Below are 25,345 nucleotides of genomic sequence, written 5' to 3'. Positions count from 1 at the left end.
GTTGGGAGTTTTAGCACCTGGGGAGAGGCCGACAGTAGCCACAGAGGTGGCTTCATGGGCGCGAGGCCCCGAGTTTGATCCCTGGCCCCACAGATGCCAGAGTGGTAGGTAGCTGGTGTCTAAGGTGAATCTTTAAAGCAACAGAGTGGAGACTAAAAAGATGCCTCGCTACAGCGTGTCTGCATTGCCGTGTACATGGCTCAGACTGGACTCCCAGCACCACAAGGGAGAGAGGTTCTGTGGCAGTGGAGGAAGCTCCTGGTATGAGCCCTAGGTGTCAAGGAAAAACGACCTGGAGTGAAATCACACACATGCAAAGCCCAGTGCCACAGAAAGACAGAATGACCACAGAAGATGGACCTTGAGGAGCCTACGGCTGCTCAGACTTCAGCATCTGCTTGTTGAGCTGGTCTGCTCTGGGCAGCAGGGCTGATGGCTGTGGCGCTCAGGACAGGAGAGAGCTCCCCTCCCCCACCCCCAGCAGCCACACCCACTGCCCACCGTGACCCAGCTCTTCCTGTCACCCACTGGTGGGTGTCCCAGGGTGCATGGGGGAGGGTGGAGCAGACAGCAAGTGCCACTGAACTGTGCAGTATACCTGCACATCTGGGCAGCTTCCACGAGCAGCACAAGGAATGCCACATGGGCCCCCATCTCCCTTCTGGGACCCCCTCCTCCCTGCCCCTGGGTGCGGACAGTCCCTCCACACCAGGCAGACAAGGCTGGGTGTGGCAGAAGTATCCTCGGTGCCTGCAGCACCACAAATCAAAGCTGAGGCAAGTGAGGTGCCCAGACACCGACACCGCCCTGGCCCCAGCTCTGCTCAACACAACACCTGGTTGCTAGGAAGCCACACTCGACCCCAGTCCTGAGCTGAGGCCCTGGACAGGAGGACAAGCTGGCCCTCTGCACAGGCCAGCCTCAGTGGAGGCAGGTGAGCTCTGAGTCCAGGGGCTTTCCCTCTAGGAAGCGTGGATTCTGTGGAGATGCTGGCGGCAGGTGGTGAGGGTCCTGGGGAACACAGGAAAGAAACACAAGTGCAGTCCAAAGCCCCTCCTGCCCCGTGACGTGCCCCGTGCCTGTTCCCCCGGCCTCCAGAAGAAAGTAGCGCACAAGTCTGCAGCGCCCTAGCGTTTATTCCTGTAGGCCTTCAAGGACGGCGTGAGTGACGGCAAGGAAGCCGTGTATGGGCATCAGCGTCTGCGCTGCACTTGCTGGCACCCCTTCCTCACTGCCCAGGCTGTCTGTCTGGGCACCAGCACGACCTCCTGGCTCCTATGAGGGCACACTGAGAAAATAAATACCCAGGCATGCTGGGAAGACAGCAATGCAGGCCGTACCTGCTGCTAGAGGGTGTGAGGCCGAGAGGGAAGCACTCAGTGGGCTGGGCACCTGGTGACAGACGGATCACCGGGTTCCCCAGAGGCGAGTGAGGACTTTGTGCTGTGCCAGGGCCCTGCCCAGACACTGACACCACCCTGGCCCCAGCTCTGTTCAACACCAACGCGCGGTTGCTAGGAAGCTACACTTAATCCCAGTCCTAAGCTGAGGCCCTGGACAGGAGGACAAACTGGACAGGAGGACAAGATCCAGGCACTTGGAAATACACAAACGAGAGTGGGAGGCCTGAGCCCCAGGGGGAGGGGAGAGGCCCAGAGTCCCCGTATCCCCATGCTCTCCTGCCTGTGCCAGTGACAGGAAGCCCAGGAATGTCACCAGGTGTGGGCCAGGCAACATTGAGCCAATGAGGGTGATGGCCTCTAGAATCAAGGGGCACCTGGCAGTCTCCCCACTCTTCCATGGACTTCTTGCAGGCTGGAAGGGCACCCCAGGGAATCAGAGTCAGCACTGGGAGGGCACCTGGGGTATCCACTGAGGTTAGGGCTATCCTGTCCCTGGTCTCTAACCCAAGGCCTGAGGAGCGCTGGGTAGAGTCTGCGAGGTTCTGGGTGGCGGCGTGCGGTGCCTGCAGCCCCCTCGCCCCACAGAAGAGACATCTGCAGCGTGGATCCGAGCCCAGAAGACCCCCTCTCACAGCCACCTTCCCTAGATTCCCCGGCCACCTGGGCAGGTCAGATCTTGGGCCGCCAGCCTTTGATGAACTGCATGATCTTCTTGACCTGCAGCTTGGTGAGGCGGAAGTCGTCGGCCAGGATGTCCTCGCTCAGCTGCACGAAGATGCTGCCGTCGATGCGCTCACGGGCAAAGAAGCTCACCACGTCCTCCGAGAGCCCGATGAAGCGCAGGCTGCGGGACACCTCCTCCAGTGACAGCGCCGACAGGTCAGCGGGCGGCTGCCAGGGGCCAGCGTCACGGGGACTGGCCGGAGCCCCCTCCAGGCGCCCCTGGGAGAGCAGGGCTGTGGGGGCCGACAGGGCAGGGACCTGCCGCAGCGCCGCGCCCTCCATGTCAAAGGCCTTGGGGGGTCCAAGTGGTGAGAGGTGGGGAGCGGGTGCACCCCCAGCTCGGGGCTCCTGGCCACGCAGCAGCTCGGGCTCAGGAGAGCCACCTGTGCCCAGCTCGAAGGTGTCAAAGGCCTCCAAACCAGGCTCCTGCCACTCAGACGAGGAGGTGGGGGAGGCAGCGGGAGCAGCCGGGTAGGCCTGGCCGGGGGAGCCAGGGCCCGGGGAGTAGGCCACGCTGGAGGCCGCCAGGGGACCTGAGGAGGTGGCCGTGGCGGGGCCAGAGGGGTAGGCAGGCCCTGAGAAGGGGTTGAGAGCCCCAAAGGGAGCGAAACGTTTCTGGGGATGTGAGGGCTTGAACAGGGGTGGGCAGCTGTGGTAGGGCTTGGCCGGGTTGTCAGCCCCCAGTAGGGAGGCTCCTCTGCTGCTCAGGGGCTCGGCCAGGGCCCGGGGGGCCTGGCCGGGCTGCGTGGTGGATGGCAGCAGGCCTGGGGCAGCACGGCTGGAGGACTCCGCCGCCTTGCAGTCGCCCCATGTGCAGGGGTAGCAGTAGAGGGAGTAGGCATCAGGGGACGGGGAGCCACTGCCGCTTCGGGAGCCTGCCCTGGGGAGACAGGCAAGGGTCAGTCAGGACACACACAGAGAGGCACACCCGGTCCCACACACGGGGCACACCCAGCACAACCCTCGGGGCCACCGCTGATCAAAGCAACTCAGCCCCACCCCACCCCACCCCCATTCTGCTATTGTTTTCCAGACACCACTCAGCCCTGGCTTATGGTGGTCAAGGGATTGAACCTAGCACCTCAGAGCCTCAGCCATGAAATTCTGCTGCAGAACCCTTATGCCGTCTCTTGGGCCTGCCTTCCCCATTCTTGTTTCCAGTCCCAAGTCAGGAACAATGAAGCAACACTGAATTACATCAACAGTATTTAGGGGCCAGGGGGTGGCACACCGAGTAGAGTGCACACTACCATGCACAAGGACCAGGGTTCAAGCCCCTGGCCCCCATCTGCAGGAGTAAGCTTCACAGGCAGTGCGGCAGGCTATAGATTCTCTCTCTCTCTCCCTCTCTGTCTCAATCTTTATCAAAATAACATTTTAAAAATAATCTTAGTTTGCAGAGCAAGGCGCAGGGTGGGGGAGCTCACTCGCTCTGGCAGAGCACCAACTTGCATATCTGAGGCCCCAGCCAATGGCCACAGGTTCAATCTCTGGCACCACCTCATGCCAGAGCTGAGCAGTGCTCTGGTCCTCTCCCTCGAACCCCGCCCCTGCCAATAAATAAAACCATCTTTATGAGAAGAGAATGGAGAGAGGGAGAGGGGGAGGGGGAGAGAGAGAGAGAGAGAGAGAGAGAGAGAGAGAGTGTGTGTGTGTGTGTGTGTGTGTGTGAGTGTGCGCACGTGCAAGGAGCAGCCTGCTCTGTGGTAAGCCCCAGTCTGGGCGCAAGCAACAAGGCTCCTGACCAAGGCTTGTCATTTAGATAAGCAGTGGACCAGCAGCAACAGGTGACCAGGGCACTGGGGTCCAGACCCCCTCCTGCTTGAGAGCTGCAGCTGGAGAGCCCCCCCAGGCCTGAAGGTCCCCTCTTCCTAGGCACTGGCCCCACCCCCACCCCTCCACTTCAGGGGGTCCCGGACCCAGGGAAGGCAGGGGCTCACCCATCCTGTAGGCCAGACGAGTAGTAGGAGAGGCTGGAGCTGGGCGAGTGGACTGGCTGCAGCTTGGGGAAGCGTGGGGGTACCGGGGGGCTGTCCGAGGGCCGGCCGCTGCCATTGCCACCCCGGGGAGGCACTGGAGGGGCGTTGAGCAGGCGACATTCCTCCTTCACCTGCAAACACAGGCCATGACCCACCCATCCGGGGGCAGTGGACAGCTTGCCCTCCCCATGCAGCTGGGGGTGGGGGATCTGGGATGGTATTTTACCCCTCTTGACTGAAGGACTGCCCTGCCCTACACCCCAACCACTCTCCCAGTCACTGTGCCACCCTCCACTCCCCTAGGTCTCCAGCCTGCTCCCCTGGGAAGGGACCACATCACACACACTGTCCCCACTGCCTTGGGAGCCCGTGTGAATGCAGACACATGGGACAGTACTGGATAAAAAGCTTCAGTGTTGTGGTCTTTGTCTTTCTCTGCCTCAGCCTCTGTTTCTGTCTTTAAAAAAAACGTACATAATGAGGGAGAGACAGACACAGGATTGACCCTTGGGCATCACACATGCGAACCCATCAGGTGGGAGGGTGCAAATCTAGGCAGAGAGTGGTCCCGAAACCTCCAGGATCTTACAAGCGCACTGGGGTCAGAGAGTGGCCCAGCTGGCAGTCACACCTTATAGTGAGCAAGAACCTTAGTTCAAGCCCCGCCCCCACCTGCAGGAAGCTTTATGAGCAGTGAAATAAGGCTGCAAGTATCTCTCTTTATCCCCACCTCCTCCCTATTTCTCTCTGTCCTATTAAATAAAAGAAAGAAAATAAGAATGGCTTCAGGGAATAGTGGAGTCATTATCCAGACACTGAGCCCCAGACAATGGCATTTCAATAAGCAAGTAAAATAAGGGGTTGTGGGACCAGCTGTGAATGGAGCACAGGGTTCGATGTGTGATGCCCAAGAGTCAATCCTGTGTCTGTCTCTCCCTCATTATGTACGTTTTTTTTAAAGACAGAAACAGAGGCTGAGGCAGAGAAAGACAGAAAGAGAAAGACCACAACACTGAAGCTCCCTTCAGTGCAGTGAGGGCGGGGCTCAAACCTGGGTCGCTCACATGGCAAATTCAAGTGAGCTATTGTGCTGGCCTGTTTTTTGTTTTGTTTTGTTTGCCCTTGTTGTTGTTATTGCTGTTGTTGTTGTTGGATAAGACAGAAATCGTGAGGAGGGAAAACAGAGAGGGAGAGAGAAAGATAGAGGGGGCCTGCAGACCTGCTTCACCACTTTCGAAGTGACCCCCCTGTAGGTGGGGAGCCAGGGCCTCACTGGTCTTGTGCTGCACGCCGTGTGTGCTTAACCAGCTGCTACGCTACCGCCCAGCCACCCACTCCTTTTTTTAAAGTGAAGTCGTTGGGGGCTAGAAGACAGCCCCCAGGATACAACACACACTTCCTCACACCAGTGGACCGGTATTTAAGCCCCCACCACCACATGGGAGCACCAGTTTCAGGAGAAAGCTTCCCAGCAGTGAGACTGTGAGGTCTCTCTCTCTTTTTTTTAATATTTATTTTATTTATTTATTCCCTTTTGTTGCCCTTGTTGTTTTATTGTAGTTATTATTGTTGTTGTCGTTGTTGGATAGGACAGAGAGAAATGGAGAGAGGAGGGGTAGACAGAAAGGAGGAGAGAAAGACAGACACCTGCAGACCTGCTTCACTGCCTGTGGAGAGACTCCCCTGCAGGTGGGGAGCCGGGGTTCGAACCGGGATCCTTATGCAGGTCCTTGTGCTTTGCGCCGCCTGCGCTTAACCCGCTGCGCTACCGCCCGACTCCGGAACAGTGGATTCTTAGTGCAGGCACCGAGCCCCGGCAATAAAACCCTGGAGACCAAAAAAAAATCTCCCGGCACAACACGTAGGGTGTACACTTTTTCTTTTCTTCCTTTTTTTTTTTCACCTCCACGCTTGGTGCTGTCACTACGAATCCACTGTTCCTGGTGGCCTCCCCCCCCTATTTATTGGATAGGACTTAGAAAAATAGAGAGGAGAGGAGGAGATCGCGAGGGAGGGAGAAAGAGAGACACCTGCAGACCAGTTTCACTGCTCCTGAAGCAGCCCCCCTGCAGGTGGAGAGATGGGGCTTGGGCCCAGGCCCTTGCTCTTGGTACTATGTGCGCTTGATCGGGTGTGCAGCACAGTTCCAAACCTCCTCTCAGCCGACAACTGTTTTGTGGATCCTGCTGGATACGCTGTTCTACACTCGCCCCTGCAGGGGCGCGTTCCCACCTCTCCCAGTGCCGCCCTGTGCCTGTCCCGGCTGTGTGTCCTGTGTGTCCACCTCACCCCCGTGCCCCTGTGCCTCTGTCCCCGCACCTCCCAGAGTCGCCGTGTCTCTGGAGTCCCCGCACCTTCCCAGAGCACCTAGCCGGTCCCGCACCTCCCCGGGGCACCCGGTCTGTCCCCGCACCTCCCCGGCCTCTGCCTCCCGTCAGGGGTCAGGGATCCGGGCTGGAGCCCCGGGACCAACCTCGCAGGCGCCGCCCGGCCACTCACCGCCTCGGACTTGGGGGGCAGCGGCGGCGGCTCGGGCTCTGCGCGGGGCAGCGCGGCGGCGCCGAAGGAGATGAGGTCGGGCCCGGGCGGCGCGCGCGCTCTGCCGTCGAGGCCGTCGGCCTGGTGCACCCACAGCTCCTCGTAGGGGATCTCGGCGGCGGGCGGCGCGGGCTCGGGCGCGCAGGCCCAGTCGGGGCTCACGTAGTCCTGGTCGGCGTCGGCGGGCGCGCGCGGGCCGGGGCCGGGGCCGGGGCCGGGGGCCGCGGGCGCGGGCAGGCAGAGGCGCGCGCGGGGCCGCGGGGGCGCGCCGTCGTCGGCCAGCTCGGCGGGGGCCTCGCGCACGGCCGTGGAGTACTCGTCGGGGTCGAAGCGCTCGCGGCAGTAGGAGGCGCTGTCGCGCACCAGGCGCTCGACGCGCGGGTCCCCGGCCAGCAGGCCCTGCGGCAGCGCGAAGCGCGGCGCGTCGGTGAGCAGCAGGAAGTGCAGCGGCGCCGGGCCCTCGCGGCGCAGCGCCAGCCCCAGCACCACGGTCTTGGAGATGATGCTCACCAGCTTGTAGCAGTGGCCCTCGCGCACCGGGTGCAGGTCGTAGGGGTTGCGCGGCGGCCGGCGCGGCACCAGCACGTTCACCGGCAGCCGCACGCGCTCGATGATGGCGCGCACCGTGTGCTCGCCCTCCTGCAGCTGCAGCTCGAGCGGGCTGCGGGTGCTGAAGCGGCCCTGGCACTGGAACGGCAGGCTCAGGCTCTCGTTGGTGCGGTGGTTCATGCAGATGAGGCAGGGCATCTTGGCCTTGGCGGGCCCCACGCCCCCCGCGCCCCCCGCCGCCAGCGCCCCCGCGCGGCCCAGCTTGCGCAGCAGCGTGGTGAAGCGCGAGCGCTCCTTGGGCGTCTTGGCGCACAGGATCTCCGCCTGGCCCATCAGCGTCAGCTCGTCGCCCGCGTGCAGCGTGAAGTTGTACACCTCGCTGTCCTCGCTGAACTCGCCCGACACCACCTGGGGACCCCACACACAGGGAGGCCTGAGTCTGGCCGGGCGCCCAGGACACACACATTCCATCCTGCCTGATGGCTACCATCTCCCCAGCGCAGCAACTCCTGTAACAGCCCCGAGAGCTTGTGGGTGCAGGATGGGGCCACCCTCTGCCAGTCTGGAGAAACCCGTGCAAACTGGAACCCAAATGCCTGGGCACAGAGCTGCCCTCTGAGCCAGTGTCAGCTAGTACTGGGGATGCCCATGGCCCCCAGCTTGGTCCCTTCCCCTCGGCGAGTCCCCGCCTGAGGGGGCTGGAGCAGGTGACCCTCGGCCCTGCCTTGCCTGAGGTCCTCTCGGTTTGACCCCAGGCACCACATGTACCAGAATGGTGCACAAGCTTCCACCTCTATTCTATCTCTTCTCTCTGCCTCATGTAAAATTATCGTGCTCTCTCTTTCCGCCTGTCTGTCTGTCTCTCCCCCTCTCTCTCTCTCTCTTTTTTTTTTTTTTTTACCAGAGCACTACTCAGCTCTGGCTTATGGTTGTGTGGGGGATTGAACCTGGGATTTTGGAGCCTCAGGCATGAAAGCCTCTTTACATAACCATTATACTACCTACCCCCACTCTCTTTCTTGTAATAAAATTAAAAATAATACAAAACAAGAGTCGCTGTAATGATTACAGAGACAATCAGGACAACTTTGACCATATTCCATAAGCGGCCACTTTTATTGTCATTATCTACCACTCTCACATTGCAATGCTTGGCCCTTCCAGGCACCTGGTTACCGTGAAGAGAAGTAATGCTGGTGGGCAAGGAGAGGTTTCTCAACAGCAAAGAGCTAAGGAAACCCAAGTGGTGAGGCAGTTTGCACCTTGAGCCCCCACTGCTATCCCTACCCCCAGCAAGTGCTAGGAAGTCTGCCCTGACCCTCCTCACATACTTCCTCTCACCTCCTCCCTCCTTCTGCAGGAAGTTCTCCTGTCTGGGGTGAATCAAGGCATCACTGCACCAGAGGTCTGGAGGCATCAGGGCACCAGAGTCACGCTGTGCCACCTCTGCCCCCCTGGAGTCTGGAGGGCAGCTTGGGGGCAGCTGACCTGGGGCGGCAGGGACTGACCTTGACACTGAAGGTGATGGCCTCCATCACGAAGATGCGGTCAGGAAAGACGCTGGCCACCTCCTCCACACTGCTGAAGTACCGCACCGGCTCCCGAACGTCCCGAGCCTGCTCCAGGAGCTTGAACTTCCCTGCACAGGAGGCAGTGAGGGCTGCTGGGCCTCCCTGGGGTGGCCCCTGCTTCTGGCTGCCAGCATCTCACCAACCCCTCTGGGAGGCAGGAGGGCAGGAGCGCTGCGCCAGTCTGGGGTGGGAAAGGCTGTCATCTGGCTCCAGCTTCCGTGGGAAGGTGGCACAGATCCCGAGCGACTAGACCCCAAGTGCGAGAGGAGGTTAGCCTCTACCAGCCTGAAGAAACCCTTTGCAAACTGGCACCATGCACACAGGCACAGAGCTACCCTCCAAGACAGGAGGCCCCAGGTGTGGGGCAGGGAAGGTCTCAGATAAGAAGGTGAGGGAGTGCAGGCTGGAAGGTGGTACAGTGGATGAAATACCACTCTCCAGCATGGGGATCCACCCTGGCAATGCATGTGTAGTGATGCCCTGGCTGTCTCCCCTCCCCTAAGTAAACAAGCAAATCTAAAAAAGAAAGAAAGAAAGATAACTAGCCTTTTAGATGACTTTCCCTGAAAAATGCCCAGTGAATTCCTAGTCCCTGAACACTGACACACATCAGCTTGCATACAGAGCTGGGGGATTGTGAAACACCCCCACCCACCTCCAGCCATCCAGAAACCAGATTCATTCTCATCCCTTCTTCTCCTCCTCTTCCTCCTCCTCCTCCTTCTTCTTCTCTCTCTTTCTCTCATACACACACATACACACACACACACACACACACACACAGTGTGCAGAGTTTGAGGCCTTGTGCATGAGGCCAAGGACAGAGCCTGCAGCATCAACATCTCAACGCAGGAAGAAAAAGGAGATGTCTTCCCAGAAAGTTGTCCCCTCCCCTGCCGTGAACATTCTGAGACCCCTAAGAAAGACGCTGGGAAGCCTCAGGGGAAGGGTCACAGTAGGGAGGGGTCCGTGGAAAGGAAGGAGTCCACCACCACCATGGTGCTAGACCCCCCCCCCTCCAACACACAGGCCTACACTCCCAAGGTAATTCAGGAGCAGTGGCCTCTGACACCCCCCACACCTCCCACCCCACCCATCTCTCAGTGAGAGCCAAGTCTGGGCAGGAGCAGGGAGAGGATGTGGCTTGAAGAATCAATGTAACCATGGTAGCCAGCACCACCCCCTCCAGGTCACTGCCTGGTGGAAGGAAGGGAGACCTCCCGGGAGTGAGGTTGTGGTCCCTGGAAGCCTTCTCCTCCAAGCCCCGTTTCCTCTCACGGCCTCTCAGACCCACAGGGACCTGTCTCACCCCTCCCCGCTTCCAGAGCCCTCCAAGCTCTTCAGCCCCACCTTGGACTGGGTACCTTCTCCTCCTGCCACTGACCCTCAGCATGGCCACCAATGGTGGGGTGGCCTTGGGCCAGTGAATGAACCTCTCAGGGCTTTGATTATGCCATTCTGTAATGTGGAAGCAAACTACTGAACCCCCAGGGTCAAGGGGTCACAGAGGGGAGGCTGGGCTCACTTGGCCACACATCTCTCCCTCCAACCCAGCTGCTGGGCGCCACCCCTCCCCCATCTGGGCCCCGCCCTCTCCGCCCCCAAATTATTAAATATTAATTCAGCAGGAGGAATCAGCTTGACGGTGCACTCAGACCCCTCGCTGTCCACTCCATCCTGGAGCCCGTCCCTCCACGCCCCTCCCCCTCTCACACACTAGAGCAGGCCAGCTGCCGCCCGCTGACCACAGAGTGCCTGCACAGGGGAGGGGACCCCAAGAGTGAGGGGAAAGGGCTAGGGGTACCCTCATGGCTCCTGGGGGGCCCTGTACCCTAACTTCTCAGGTTGTTAATAGGAGCTGAAATGCAAGAGCTCCAGGAGTCTGAATCCTGTCTTGAGGACTTTTTCTAATCTTGTTTCTTTTCCCCTAAAAATGACACCCCAGGCCTCAAAGCCACTTGGAGGGGGACAAGGTTCCACCGTAGAAGGTTATGAATAGCTGTGTCAGGACTTAAGTGCTGGAGAGTGGGGGTGCGAAAAACCGAGCTGAGCAGCTACCAAAGGCCTGAGCTTCCCTGGGAGTGGTGTGTGGCAGGTGGGCAAGGCACCCTCTTGGATCACACACCTGCTTTTCCATGCATGAGACCCAGGTTCCATTCCCCAGCCCCACTGTACTGGAGGAAGCTACCTGTCTTTCTCTCTAAAAGTCTACCTGGAGTGAAGAGCCAGCCCCCCCCCCCCATACTTACACACACACACACACACACACACACACACACACACACACAATTAAAAACAAACAAACCCCCAGTCCAGGCTACTCTCCGGGCTGCTGCAGGAGCCTGGGCTCACAGGGGCAAATGGCAGAGCTGGACTTTTTGTTTTCAGCTGCAGAATTCCTTCTCCAAGCACACTCTTCAGTGACACACTCACAGATCACAGTAGAGGTCCATTAGCATAATCTTCTTTGCAAATCTAACACCTCTGGGTGCTGGGGAGTGGCTCAGCTGTGGAGCGTGTGCCTTGCCTGCACAAAGCCTTGGGCTCCTCCCCGGCTCCCAACTAAGACAAAACAAGCACAACTTTGTGGATGGTGGAGCAGTGCTTTGCACTATACACACATACACGTGTGCGTGCTCTCTCTCTTTCTCTCTCTCTTTCACACACACACACACACACACACACACACACACACGATCATTAAGATATAAAGACTAGGCTGGGGAGGTGGCTGAGAAGCAGAGTACATGCAGGGAATTCCAAGTTCCATCTCTGTTGCATATAAAAATGTTTGAAGTTTTAACAGTTGTTCAAAGTCAGTCAGTGAAGACAGTCACTGAAGACAGTGAGCTACACACACACACACACACACACACACACACACACACACGGGACAAACAGGAGTGGAGCTGACAGGTACAGAGAGAGCATCAGCATCTGTCCCTCTGTCTTTGGATTTTTCTGGTGACACAGCAGAGAGAAGATGCACGCTGCCCTGTTCGATCTGAGATGCTGAACGAAACAGGATCGGTGAGGTGGGGTATGGCTCAGTGATGGGGCATATGCCTCTGTGCCTGGGATCGTGGGCTGGACCCCCAGCCCCCCAAAAAAGGGTCAAGGAGACAGCTCCAGGTTCACACTGGACAGCTCTACTTAGGGCTTAAGTCTTTAGCTATTTAAAGGCATATTGTTTTTTCACATGTTAGCTTAAAATCAATTCAAGAATAAAAATATAAGAAGAATCACAGGTTTGCAAAACTGTGAGTCAGAAACCTAGAGCTCCACCAAACAGAATGAGGCTCAGGGACTAGAGGGGTAGTTCAATGAGTAGAGCACAGGACCTACAAACCTGAGGTTTTCTTTCTGATAAAGAAATGAAAGATCTTCTAAAAAAAATAAAACTGTGGCCAGATGGTGACACACCTGGTTAAGCGCACACAGCACAACGTGCATGAACCTGAGTTCAAGCCCCTAGTCCCCACCTGCAGGGGAAACGCTTCAGGAATGGTGAAGTAGAGCTGCAGGTGTCTCTCTGACTCTTTTTCTATCTCCCTCTCCCCTCTCAACCTCTCCCTGTTCTCTGTCAAATAATTAATTAAATAAAATAGAAAACTGCTGGCCCCTGACTCTAACCCTGGTCCCCACCCAGCCAGCCTTGTCCTGGCCTTGCCCTACAGCTCCCCAGAAAGGCTGGTCACCCCATCTCCCTCCTCCTTATCCCCCCTCCTACCTATCCCCGCTCCACACACACCAGCTTCCTGCCATCTGTCCCTGCAGGCAGGCACACCTGGGTACTGCAGAGGGATGTCAATCTTGGGCCCGATGACGTAGTGGCCCTCTTCCAGCGTGTGTGCTGTCACTGTGGTCCACTGGCGGCAGGAGTGGATGAGCAGGATGTCTCGTTCACTGACGCCCTCGGCATACTCCCCTGGGAGAGGAGAGGGGATGGGGCAGGGCTGTCAGAAGAGCAGAGCAACCCTCTGGGGCCAACTCCCCAACCCCACCCTCAACATCCAGGTCAGCCAGCAGTGGCCTTGGGGCCGTGGGGCAGGGCTAGTCTCTCAGCAGGCCACCGCCCCTCACTATTCTGGTCCTGGGCCTGCCAGCAGAGCCAGCCTTGCAGTCCAGGAGTTCTGGGCCCATGAGGGTAGCTGTGCATGGAGCAGGCAGACTGGGGTGGGGGGCAGTAAATCCTGACTGGAAGGGGGGAGACTGAGCAGCTGTGGGGCCACTTGATTCACCCAGCTGAATTCTCACCCCGCCCACCCCTGCAGGAGAGTGAGGAGAGGAGGACCCAGGAGGGACTGTGGACTGAGGGTCCCAGCTTGGGGGGCTCCGCAGAACCACCCACCATTGCATCAGGAGAACAGCAAGGCTTAGTGGTGCAGATCCCTGGCTTGAGGTGGGGGGCTTTCCTGCAGGGGGACCCAGATAACAGCCAGTCTTGGGTACCCCCAGCCCCATCTCAGAGGCGCTGCTTCCTGTTCATCCTCCCAGTCAGGGAGCCCACTAGTACAGAGGAAGGAAGGGGGGCTCGGAAGAGAGGCTGGTCTCATGGCAGCGGACTGAGACAGAGGTATGGGGAGGGGTCTGGCCCACAGGCTCCAGCCTCAGCAACCGTTTCCAGGGAAGCGGGAGGCCTTGCTTCCAGGAGGCCAGCCTGCAGCTGGTGGCCTGTGGGGGTGGGGAAGCCTCCTCCCGCTGCCTGGACTCAACTTCTCAAACTTGATTTCCTCACCATGTCCAGGAACTCTGCTCTGAGTCTGGGGGCTGCCTGGAGGTTCTGCATGGGGGTGCAGATGGTGAAAGAAACTGGGAACCAGACTGCTGGACCTGGCTACTAGTGTGTGTGTGTGTGTGTGTGTGTGTGTGTGTGTGTGTGTGGTGTGTGTGTGGAGAGGGCCTGGGAGGTGGCACTGAGTCTCTTTGAGAGCTCCACCTTCTGAGGGTGCCACAGCATTCTGCCCTGCACCCCTCCCACCCCGATGGTCTTCTCCTGGGACACAGTCCTCCCAGGCACACACCAGCAGCCATGCTCACGCCCCCACTGTGACAGGCCCTTGTCTCTCAGCCCCACGGTCCCACTAAGGGCCCCTCCCAGTGCGAGGGCACAGCTGCATCTATGGTGAGCACAGCCTATCACACGGCCGGTGTCACATGGCCACAGACAGCCCCCCCCCATACACCAGTTGCTCACCCCCAAGTCTGCTGCCCTGTGTGAAGACAGGCCGTGAGGCGAGCATGCAAGCAGGACAAGCGGCCAGGACGCCCCCAAGAGGCCCTGCGGCAGAGCTCAGCCATGGCTGGGGTGGGGTGCGGGCTGGGCTGGAGGGCGGTGAGAGAGCCGGACCCCGCGCCCCGTCCTCAGGGTGCTCAGGCGGCTGCCTGGCCTGGACGCCCCCACGGAGCCGGCCAGCGGGGGAAGCCAGAGGCGCTGGGCCTTGCCCCCATTAGCATTCAGGGAAGCGCGTGTGCCAACGCGGGCCAAACCCCTATTCTTCTCCACACAAAACCCCCGGCCTGGCTGCCAGCCCCGCTGCTGCCCCTCCCCCCAGCCCCTTCCCCCAGCGGCCCCGCGGGGGACCCGCGTCCCGGGACTGGGGGAGGGGGTGGCATCTGGGGGCCCTGCTCACTGGTGTCTCTCATCCCGGGATCTGAGGCCGCTTTCCCCCCCCCCCCCCGGAAAGGAGGCTGCAAGGAGGGTCCCGAGGGTGGGGGAACCGGACTGGGGGAGAGAGAGAGAGAAGAAGGAGGAGGAGGAGGAGGAGGAGGAGGAGAAGGAGAAGGAGGAGGAGGAGAAGGAGAAGGAGGAGAAGGAGAAGACACAGAGTTCAGAGCCCCGGGGGCGCGGGGGTTCGAGGTGAGGAGCTGGAGACAAAGAGGCGGCGGGGGCGCGGCCCAGGGGGTTGCGGGGGGCCGCGGGGGCGGTGCACCGACGGGGCGGGCGCAGCGGCTGGGCTGCAGCGGGGCCGGAGAGCACAGCCCTGGGCCCATCGCCGTCCCGGCTTTCTGTCCCGGGGCCCGTCCGCGGGGCGCAGGGGGTGCAGACCCACAGCTCTGGGGCCCCCGATGCCGAGGAGGCGCTCAGGGAGCTGCGCGGAGTCGGGGCCGCACCTGCGGGCCGCACATCGGCCCCGCATCCCGGTCCCCGCTCCCCGGCCCCCGCACCCTGCACCCTACCTGGCCCGAGGCAGGCGAGCGTGGGCAGGCGGCAGCGGCTAACGATGAGGTCGAGCGGGAAGGCGCCCATGCTCCAGCGCAGCCCCGCCAGTCCGGCCGCCAGCTTCTCCATGGCATGGGCGCCCCGGGGCCGCGGTGCCAGCCCCGACGGCCAGTCCCGCCGCCCCGCCCCGCCCCCGCCGCGTCACGTGGCGCCGCCCCCGCCCCCGCCCCGCAGCCCAGGTGACGCGCGGCCGCCACAGGGGGCGACATCTGCGGGCCGGGACTGCGCGGCCTCTCCCGCCCCCCATCGGCCAGACCCGCCCCGCGGGGCCGCTGCCCCTGCCCGGCTCCCGACGCAGGCGGGCTCGGACCAGCGCTGGACCACCTGCCGCCGCCGCCCAGAGCCACCCCTTCGCCCATTTCCCGAGCCCCACGCCCCCCGCCCCTGCATCCCAAGCCCCACTTCCCCTGCCCCCGCATCCCAAGCCCCACTTCCCCTGCCCCCGCATCCCAAGCCCCACTTTCCCTGGCCCCGCATCCCAAGCCCCACTCCCCCTGGCCCCGCATCCCAAGCCCCACTCCCCCTGCCCCCGCATCCCAAGTCCCACGCCCCCGCACCCCAAGCCCCACTCCCCCTGCCCCCCATTTCCCGAGCCCCACGACCCCGCCCCCGCCCCCGCATCCCAAGCCCCACTCCCCCGCCCCTGCATCCCAAGTCCCACTCCCCCTGCCCCCCCCATTTCCCGAGTCCCCGGCCCCCCGCCCCTGCATCCCAAGCCCCATGCTCCCTGCCCCCGCATCCCAAGCCCCACTCCCCCTGCCCCCGCATCCCAAGCCTCACATCCAGACCTCCTCCGGCTTTCCCATTCCCACACCGTCGGCCCCTCACTTTCCAAGTCCCTCACTTCAGCCCCCACTTCCCAAGTCCCACCCCGTCCGTCGCCCCCCCCATTTTCCAAGCCCCACATCCCTGCCCCTCATTTTCCTAGTCCCACCCCGTGACCCCCTTCCCCGCAGGCAACCCCCCACACACACTTTCCAAGATCCACACCCTCCGCCCTTCACAAGTTGCGGGCCCCACTTTCTAAATCCCAGATGTCCGCTCTTTCAGGTCCTGGGAACCAAAGCGCTCCCGCAGGCCCTGTAAGTGAGGAAACCGGGGTTCAGACTCGTCAGGCGGCTGCAGGGCCCGCGGTCCCCGTCCCCCTCGCCTGCTCCCTACCACCCCTGGCGCCGCAGCCCGAGCCCCAGCAGAAAACCCTTCCCAGAAGGGTCCAGCCGGCTCCCGGCCACCCCCACCCCCCGTGTGTCTGCAGCACCCCCTGCAGCTGCCGGGCCTGTGGGGAGCAGGTCCGCCCCTGTGCTGAATGTGACTGTTAAGCTTAGTGGGCACTGCCCTCCCACCCCCACCCCAGAGTGGTCCTAAAGGGCTCCGTGAAATCTACGCTCAGCCCCAAACATGCTAGGTGTGTGTTCTACCACTGAGTACACCCCCAGTCCCTCTGCTATTTATTTGTTGTTTCTTGTGCTCTTGGTATCAAGCCTGAGAAGCCATTGTACAACTCGAGGTTATGAAGGCTCGCTCTGATGCCTTCTCCCAAGGGTTTTGGGATTTACTCTCTGATCCGCTTGTGCAGTGTGCTGTGGGGGGTCCAACATCATTCTACTGCCTGTGGATTCCCACCCAGATAGTTGTCCTGACACAGTTTGTTAAAAAGGTTATACTCTTGGGAGTCGGGCGATAGCACAGCCGGTTAAGCGCACGTGGCACAAAACCCAAGGATCATCCTAAGGATCCCAGTTCAAGCCCCCCAGCTCCCCACCTGCAGGGGCATCGCTTCACAGGTGGTGAAGCTGGTCTGAAGGTGTCTATCTTTCTCTCCCCCTCTCTATCTTCCCCTCCTCTCTCCATTTCTCTCTGTCCTACCTAACAACACGACATCAATAACAACAATTAAAAAAAGGGCAATAAAGGGGAAAATAAATAAATATAAAAAAGGCTACTTCTTCATTGTTTTCCCAAGTCTGACCTTCATATAAACACATAGCTTAGAATACCAAGAATGCTAAGTTAAATTGGCTCCTTTCTGTTGTACTGTTTCATGTCCCTTAGGAAAAGAAATCTGTTGTGAGTAAAAAGAAAAACAAAAAAAATTAAGAGCCCATCATGAACACATTTAAATAACTTACCTCTTCTGGTATTATCTCAGTGCATTCAAGTGTGTTTGTTCCCATGTATCATTTTTAGAAAGGCAGGCAGGAGAGATAGCTCACTGGGTAGGGTGTCTGTCTTGCCATATGCATGACTCAGTTTGAGCCCCAGCACCACAGGGAAGTGCTATGGCACTGGGGGAAGGTCTGGTGCTGTGGACTCTCTCTCTCTCTCTCCCCCCCCCTCAATGCTTCAGAATGCTGAAATCATGCAAGAGTGAGGCTCTGGCTCAAATGAATGAATGATTGATTGAATGAATGAATGAATGAAGTGGTCCTGGAGGTTGTGCAGTGGATAAAGCACTGGACTCTCAAGCATGAAGTCTTGAGTTCAATCCCTGGCAGCACATGTACCAGAGTGATGTCTGGTTCTTTCTCTCTCTCTCCTTTTATCTTTCTCATAAATAAATAAATAAAATCTTTAGAAAAGGATTTTTTAATGAATGAATGAATGAATGAAGTATTCTTGGGGCTGGGCAGTAGCGCACCCGGTTGAGTACACATGTTACCATGTGTGCAAGAACCCGAGTTCAAACCCCCAGTCACCACCTGCAGGAGGGATGTTTCACACATGGTGAAGCAGTGCTGTAGAAGTCTCTCTTTCTCCTTGTCTATCTCCCCCTTCCCTTTCAATTTCTATCTCTATCAAATAAATATGTTTTAAAATCTAAAAAAAGCCTACTCTTTCTCCCATCTAGTTGTCTTGACACCTTTATCAAAGATCAACTGAATATAACTGTCTTCATAGAACTTCGAAGTATATCTTAGATATCATTTCATCTGTAGATCTTTCTAAAGACAAACTTCTTTTCAAAATGTTAGTACAATAATACTACATAACTGAAAAACATTTTCTTAACGCCATAAAAGCATGTAGTCAGCCATCTTTATTTCTCCAGCTGTCTTTTACAATGTATTTGAACCAAGGCACCTTGAAGAGCTCTGTGTTCTTTTCCCTTGCAACTTATTTGTAAAAGAAACCAGCCTGTTTGCCCCTCAAGGCTTCCAGCCCCTTGTGTGGATTCAGTCCCATGTTCAGGGCTATGCAACATGCTGTTTTGTCTCCCAGTTTCCTCTGTATTGCTTCGACAACACAGCCAGCAAATCAGATACAGAGTGCTGGAGTCCCATTAGTGTGACTTAAGTGTCATAGGAGGCGCGTCAGGTTGTCTTGTGGTGTCAGCAGCCATTACTGACCATAGTGTGTCACCTCTTTCTTTTTTTAAATGCAAACCAGGGGATGAACCCAGGACCTCACACATGCACAATACTGCCTAGTAGCCTCCACTGCCTAATTTTCTGTTCTTCATTTATGTGTGTGTTCTTCATTTAGGTGTGTGTGTGAGAGAGAGAGAGAGAGAAGGAAAGAGGGGGGGAGAGGGATAGAGAGAGAGAAGGAAAGAGAGAGGGAGAGAGAGAGAGAGAGAGAGAGAAATAGACATGGGAAGCTCCCCCATGTGCTCCATGGTGCCCCAAAGTGGTGCTGATGCTCAAACATTGGACCTTTTGCTTTTTTAGGGCCCAGGCAGTTAGTATAAAGCTTTGGCGAAAGACTTTGGTGCTTGAGGCTCCAAGGTTCGAGGTTCAACCCCTGGCATCACCATGAACCAGAGCTGAGTTGTGGTCTGCTTAAAAAGAAAAGGCAGGGAGTTGGGTGGTAGTGTAGCGGGTTAAGCGCAAGGACCGGCGTAAGGATCCCAGTTCGAGCCCCTGGCTCCCCACCTGCAGGGGAGTCACTTCACAAGTGGTGAAGCAGGTCTGCAGGTGTCTTTCTCTCCCCCCTCTGTCTTCCACTCCTCTCTCTATTTCTCTCTGTCCTATCCAACAACGACGACATCAATAATAACTACAACAATAAAACAACAAAGGCAACAAAAAGGGAATTAAAAAAAAAGGCAAAGGACTGGAGAGATAAGCATAGTGGTTGTGTAAGGACTTGTATTCTTCAGGCTCCAAAGTTCTAGGTTCAGTCACCACTGCTACCATAAGTGAGAGCTGCGCAGTCTCTGATATAAATAAATAAGTAAATAAATAAATAAGCAAGGTGAGGAGATAGCATAATGGTGATGCAAAAGGCTTTCATGCCTGAAGCTCCAAGGTCCCAGGATCAAATCCCCAGACCACCATAAGCCAGAGCTGAGCAGTGTTCTAGTGCAAGGAAAAAAGTCAAGTAAAAACAAATAAATATAAAAGGTAAAAATAAGGGGCTGGTGGTTTGTCATATTTATATTCATAGTTATGTCTCTAGACAAAGCTAGAACAGATTTTTCTTGAGTTTTTAATAAGTTTTTTTAAAAAATTTATATTTATTTATTTTCCCTTTTATTGCCCTTGTTATTTTTTATTATTGTTGTAGTAGTTGTTATTGATGTCGTCGTTGTTGAATAGGACAAAGAGAAATGGAGAGAGGAGGGGAAGACAGAGAGAGGGAGAGAAAGATACACGCCTGCAGACCTGCTTCACTGCTTGTGAAGCGACTCCCCTGCAGGTGGGGAGCCGGGGGACTCAAACTGGGATCCTCACGTTGGTCCTTGAGCAGATTGTTTTAATCAGTTCAAATGATTTTTTTTTTCCTTCAGGGTTATTGCTGGGGCTCGGTGCCTGCACTATGAATTCACTGCTCCTGGAGGCCATTTTTCCCTTTTGTTGCCCTTGTTGTTTATCACTGTAGTTTTCATTATTGTTGTTATTGCTGACGTTGTTATTGGAAAAGACAGAGAGAAATGAAGAGAAACGGGGAAGACAGAGAGGGGGAGAGAAAGACAGACACCTGAAGACCTGCTTCACCACTCGTGAAGTGACCCCCCTGCAGGTGGGGAATCAGGGGCTCGAACCAGGTTCCTTATGCTGGTCGGTGCACTTTACAGCATGTGCACTTAACCGCTGTGCTACCACCCAGCCCTCTAGTTCAAATGATTTGTTATGCCATGTGAGGTGGAGAGGATCGCATGAGAGACGGAGGAAGAGAAAAGCCAGAGCTGCACTGTGGTACACATAGAGCTCAGGATGGAGCCTCAGCACCTGATCCCTGTGCTCTGCTAGTTGAGAGACGCCTCTGGCCACAAGGACAGTGAGAGACGTCTCCGGCCATAAGGACAGTGAGGGACGTCTCCGGCCACAAGGACAGTGAGAGACGTCTCCAGCCACAAGGACAGTGAGAGACATCTCCGGCCATAAGGACATTGAGGTACGTCTCCGGCCACAAGGACAGTGAGAGATGTCTCTGGCCACAAGGACAGTGAGAGACATCTCCAGCCACAAGGACAGTGAGAGACATCTCCAGCCACAAGGACAGTGAGAGACGTCTCCAGTCACAAGGACAGTGAAAGCAGCTTATAATTTTACCACTGTGCTGACATCACTAACTGCTAACACTTTATAAAAAGCACCCAGTTTTTTGTTCTTGAAGAAGCTGGTGGTGCTGGAGAGCACAGCCCATCTGTTCCAGATTCCTGTCAGTTTGGGCTAATCCCCACTGGCAGGAGCTCTGAGGCAGCCCATCCAGGAAAACATGCTGTCACTTTGTCCCACTTTCCCTGACGATAGGTCACTCAGTTAACATGCTTCTACCAAGTGTTCCCACTAAAAAAAAAAATTACTTTTTTAACTAATTTATTTATTTCCTCTTTTGTTGCCCTTGTTTTTTTCATTGTTGTTGTAGTTATTATTGTTGTTATTACTGATGTTGTCATTGTTGTGTAGGACAGAAAGAAATGTAGAGAGGAGGGGAAGACAGAGAGGGGGAGAGAAAGATAGACACCTGCAGACCTGCGCTAAAATTTTTTTTTAGGGAGTCAGGCAGTAGCGCAGCGGGTTAAGCACATGTGGCGCAAAGCGCTAGGACCAGTGTAAGGGTCCCAGTTAGAACCCCCGGCTCCCCACCTGCAGGGGAGTTACTTCACAGATGGTGAAGCAGGTCTGCAGGTGTCTGTCTTTCTCTCCCCCTCTCTGTCTTCCCCTCCTCTCTCCATTTCTCTCTGTCCTATCCAACAACGATGACATCAATAACAATAACAATAATTACAACAATAAAATAAGGACAACAAAAGGGAACAAATAAATGTTATTTTATTTTAATTTAGTCATCTATGATAAGGAGAGGAGTGTGATCACCAGAGCATCATTTTGGCAAATACGGGGATTGAACTTGGGACCTTATACTTGCAAGTCCAGTACTTTAGCCTCTATGCCACCTCCCAGGCCAGGTGCCCTTCACCTTCTCCTTCCTTCTTTCCTCCCTTCTCCTCCTCCTCCTCCTTCTTCTCTCTCTCTCTTCCTCTCTCTCTCTCTCTTTCTCTCTTCAAAAGGGTTCTTGCTGGGGCTTGGTGCCAGCACTAGGAATCCACCACTCCTGGTGGGTTCTTGTGTATGTCAGTGTGTGCGCTTAACCAAGTGTGCCACCACCTGACCACCACCCCTTTTATTTTCTACCAGAGAACACTGCTTAGCTCTAGATTATGATGGTGCCAGGAATTGAACCTGGGCCCTCAGAACCTCAGGCATAAAAGTCTTTTTCATCATCGTTGTTCTGTCTCCCCAGCTCCAGTTGTCTCTGTTTTGAGGCACCTTTCTTCCCTTTGTGGTTACGAGGCATGGGCTCTCTGTGACAGTGGGCCTCCTCCCTGCATCTGTCTGAACCCTGCCTGGGCCCCTGCACTGCAAGCTGGCAACTCACTGGCCTCCTCCCTCCCCTTACTTATGGTCAATTCATTTTAAATTAAATTTAAACTTCACTCAAGTCTTTTAAATCTGGGATTTATTTTTATGCCCAAACTGCCCTATAACTGAGCAACGGGAGTACTTTTCAGCTAGTTTCTGTGTCCTGTGGACTGCCCTGTGATTCTTTCGAATTTCTTTACTTTCTGGAACAACAAAGTGATAGAATGTTCCAGGATCACTCTGCACGCTCCCTGCCCCAGCCCTGGAGCCCATCCTTTCTCCAAGTCCCCTGCTTCCTCCTAGGATCTGCGCCTTGCATCCGGGGCATCGAATGCGTCCAAGTGGTGTGTGTGTAGGAATGGAAAGCAAGCAAGCAATCGCTTTGTCACTGTGCACTGTCATTGGAGGGGGGTGTGTCTGCGTGACTCCGCCTGCTGTGGGTCAGTGAGTGGAGCGGCACCTTTGCTGTCCTCCCAGCAGGCGCGTGTGGTGGACGACGGAGGAACAGTGGAGAAAGAAGATTTTCTCCCTACTGGTGCTGGGAGCTGCATATGGAGACTGTCACTGTGCGTTCTAATAAAGGGCTGGGACATTCACAGAGACGAGACAGGTCAGTTTGGACGTGTGGGTTTTCGGCCTTTGGTAGAGGCAGGATGAAACACAGCACTAGCAAGCCTCTTCACAGGCCCACTGCAACCAAGGGGAGTCTGCCTAAGGCCTTCCTGTTTCTCTGCTGTGAGTTATAAAATGCATAGCATGTGTAAAGGAGGGAAGAACCACAAGGTGACTTCTGCAATTCATCCAGTGTAGTTCTTTATGAAAGAACGTGGAGCGGTCTGGGAGGTGGCGCAGTGATAAAGCTTTGGACTCTCAAGCCTGAGGCCCCAAGTTCGATCCCCGCAGCACATGTGCCAGAGTAATGTCTGGTTCTTTCTCTCTCCTAATAACTTTCTCATAAATTAAATAAAATAAAAAATCTTTTAAAAAGAAAGAACATGGAGTGAGAAGTCTATTCCAGGAGTTTTTTTTTTTTTTTTTTAATGCATGTCTGCATCTCATTGTAAGGAGAATACAGGGATGGGTGATGGCTTTACCTGCATATGTGAGGACCTGAGGACCTGGGTTCAAGCCCCTGGGCCCCACCTGCATGAAGCTTCACAAGTGGTGAAGCAGCATTATAGGTATCTCTCCTTTCTCCCCCCAACTCCTAAGAAAAAAAGAGAAAATGTCCCCAGGAGCAGTGATGTCACATGCAGACACTGAGTCCCAGCTACAATCGCGGTTAAACAAAAGGGGGAGTTGGGTGGTAGCAAGTGGCGCAAGTGGTGCAAAGCAAGAGGATGGGCAGAAGGATACCGGTTCGAGCCCCCTGCTCCCCACCTGCAGGGGCGTCGTTTCGCAGGCGGTGAAGCAGGTCTGCAGGTGTCTATCTTTCTCTCCTCCTCTCTGTCTTCCCCTCCTCACTCCATTTCTCTCTGTCCTATCCAGCAAGGACGACATAAATAACAACAACAATAATTACTACAACAATAAAACAACAAGGGCAACAAAAGGGAATGAATAAATAAATATTAAGAAAAAAAGAGGGGGGCTGGGCGGTAGCGCAGCAGGTTAAGCTACATAGCACCAAGCGCAGGGACCGGTGTAGGGATCCCGGCTCGAACCCCCTCCTCTCTGGATTTCTCTCTGTCCTATCCAATGACAACAACAACAGCTATAACAATGATAAAAATAACAATAATAAAGGCAACAAAAATGGGGGAAATGGCCTCCAGAAGCAGTGTATTCGTAGTGCAGGCACTGAGTCCCAGTGATAACCCTGGAGGGGAAAAAAAAGAGACAGAGAGGCAGTCGGGCAGTGGCGCAGCGGGTTAAGCGCACGTGGCGCAAAGCGCAGGGACCAGCGTAAGGATCCCGGTTCGAGCCCCCGGCTCCCCACCTGCAGGGGAGTCGCTTCACGGGCGGTGAAGCAGGTCTGCAGGTGTCTATCTTTCTCTCCCCTTCTCTGTCTTCCCCTCCTCTCTCCATTTCTCTCTGTCCTATCCAACAACAACAAAAAAAGCAACGTCAACAATGGCAATAATAACCGCAACGAGGCTACAACAACAAGGGCAACAAAAAGGGGGACAATGGCCTCGGTGGATTCATGGTGCAGGCACCGAGCCCAGCAATAACCCTGGAGGGGAAAAAAAAAAAAGAGAGAGAGAGAAAATATAGAGATAGATGAAAAGGATCTGAAACCAGTCCTGAAAGGCTCCTTTCCTGAAAATAACTCCTGAAATACCGATTTCAGGAAACTAGGATTTCAAGTTTTGATCAACTGTGTTGAACTCTTTATAGTTTGAATTTTTTGAAGTAAATAACATATATTTATCCCAAATAAAATATTTGGTTGTAGATTTCAGCCTAAGAATGGAAAAGCACACGTGGCAGGAAGTGCAAAGACAGGCGTGAGGATCCCAGTTTGAGCCCCCGGCTCCCCACCTGCAGGGGAGTCGCTTCACAGGCGGTGAAGCAGGTCTGCAGGTGTCTGTCTTTCTCTCCCTCTCTCTGTCTTCCCCTCCTCTCTCCATTTCTCTCTGTCCTATCCAACAACAACAACAGCAATAACAACAACTACGATAAACAACAAGGGCAACAAGAGGGAAAACAAAATAAAAATAAATAAATTTTTAAAAAGATTTAAAAAAAGAATGGAAAAGCCACTATAGGACCGGAGACCCTCTCGGTCTGCTCAAGTGGATACGTGCGCAGGCACCTGCTTAGGCCAAACATGAACAGTCTCTAGTGTCTCTAAGTAAATAGATGACTAAATAAGTAAACAAAATGTTAGACCCTCAGGCACGAGGTCCTGAACTCAATTCCCAGCATCATATGTGCCAGAGTGGCGCTCTGATGGCACAGCTGGGTGAGCACACGTCACAGTGCACAAGGACCCAGGTTCAAACCCCTGGCCCCCACCTGCAAAGAGAAAGCTTTGAGAGTGGTGAAACAGTACTACAGGTCTCTCTCTCTCTCTCTCTGTCTCTCTCCTCCAGGGTTATCAGTGGGCTTCAGTGCCGGCACTATGAATCCACAGCTCCTAACAGCCATTCTTTTCCATTCCACTGGGTAAGATAGAAAGAAATTGGAGGCGGGGAGATAGAGAGGGAGAGAGAAAGACAGACCCCTGTAGACTTGCTTCACCACTTGTGAAGTGACTCCCCTGCAGGTGGGGAGCCAGCGGCTCAAACCAGGATCTTTGCTAGGGGTCCCTGTGCTTCACACCATGTGAGTTTAGCACGGTGAGACACTGCCCGACCCCCCTCTCTTTCTCCCTCTCTACCTCCGCCTCCCCCTTGATTTCTCTGTCTCTACCCAAGAACTAAACTAATTAAATTAAAAAAACAGAAATATTAAATATTTAAAAGGAAAAAAGACATAAATGATCAAACACGTGTCACTGTTTCATCAAACTTCTAATTAAGCTTCAGTCCGTAAGATGTTTCTAAACTGAAGCTTCATTATCCTTATCATCTCTTGCTTTTAGATGATGTCTAATTTCACAACA

The 25,345-nt window shown here is 55.7% G+C and overlaps 1 protein-coding gene across 2 annotated transcripts; it reads right to left on the bottom strand.

Moving 5' to 3' along the window:
• Positions 1 to 931: 931 nt before the first annotated feature.
• GAREM2 (GRB2 associated regulator of MAPK1 subtype 2) lies at positions 932 to 15,129 on the bottom strand. Of its 2 annotated transcripts, none has more exons than XM_060186688.1 (6): positions 14,944 to 15,129; positions 12,515 to 12,691; positions 8,701 to 8,831; positions 6,605 to 7,600; positions 4,067 to 4,236; positions 932 to 3,006 (listed from the first exon to the last, which is right to left on the bottom strand). In XM_060186688.1, exons 1-6 carry the CDS (start codon positions 15,053 to 15,055, stop codon positions 2,073 to 2,075), a joined length of 2,520 nt encoding a protein of 839 aa, XP_060042671.1. In that variant the 5' UTR covers positions 15,056 to 15,129; the 3' UTR covers positions 932 to 2,072. The 2 variants fall into 2 exon arrangements, with proteins under 2 accessions (XP_060042671.1, XP_060042672.1); XM_060186689.1 differs by having other exon boundaries at positions 12,551 to 12,691; positions 14,944 to 15,127.
• Positions 15,130 to 25,345: the final 10,216 nt, after the last annotated feature.

The sequence above is a fragment of the Erinaceus europaeus genome, chromosome 3 (assembly GCF_950295315.1).
Source record: "Erinaceus europaeus chromosome 3, mEriEur2.1, whole genome shotgun sequence".
Classification (NCBI taxonomy): domain Eukaryota; kingdom Metazoa; phylum Chordata; class Mammalia; order Eulipotyphla; family Erinaceidae; genus Erinaceus; species Erinaceus europaeus.
Note: the sequence above shows the minus strand (reverse complement) of the source record. Positions and strands in the feature narration are given on the sequence as shown.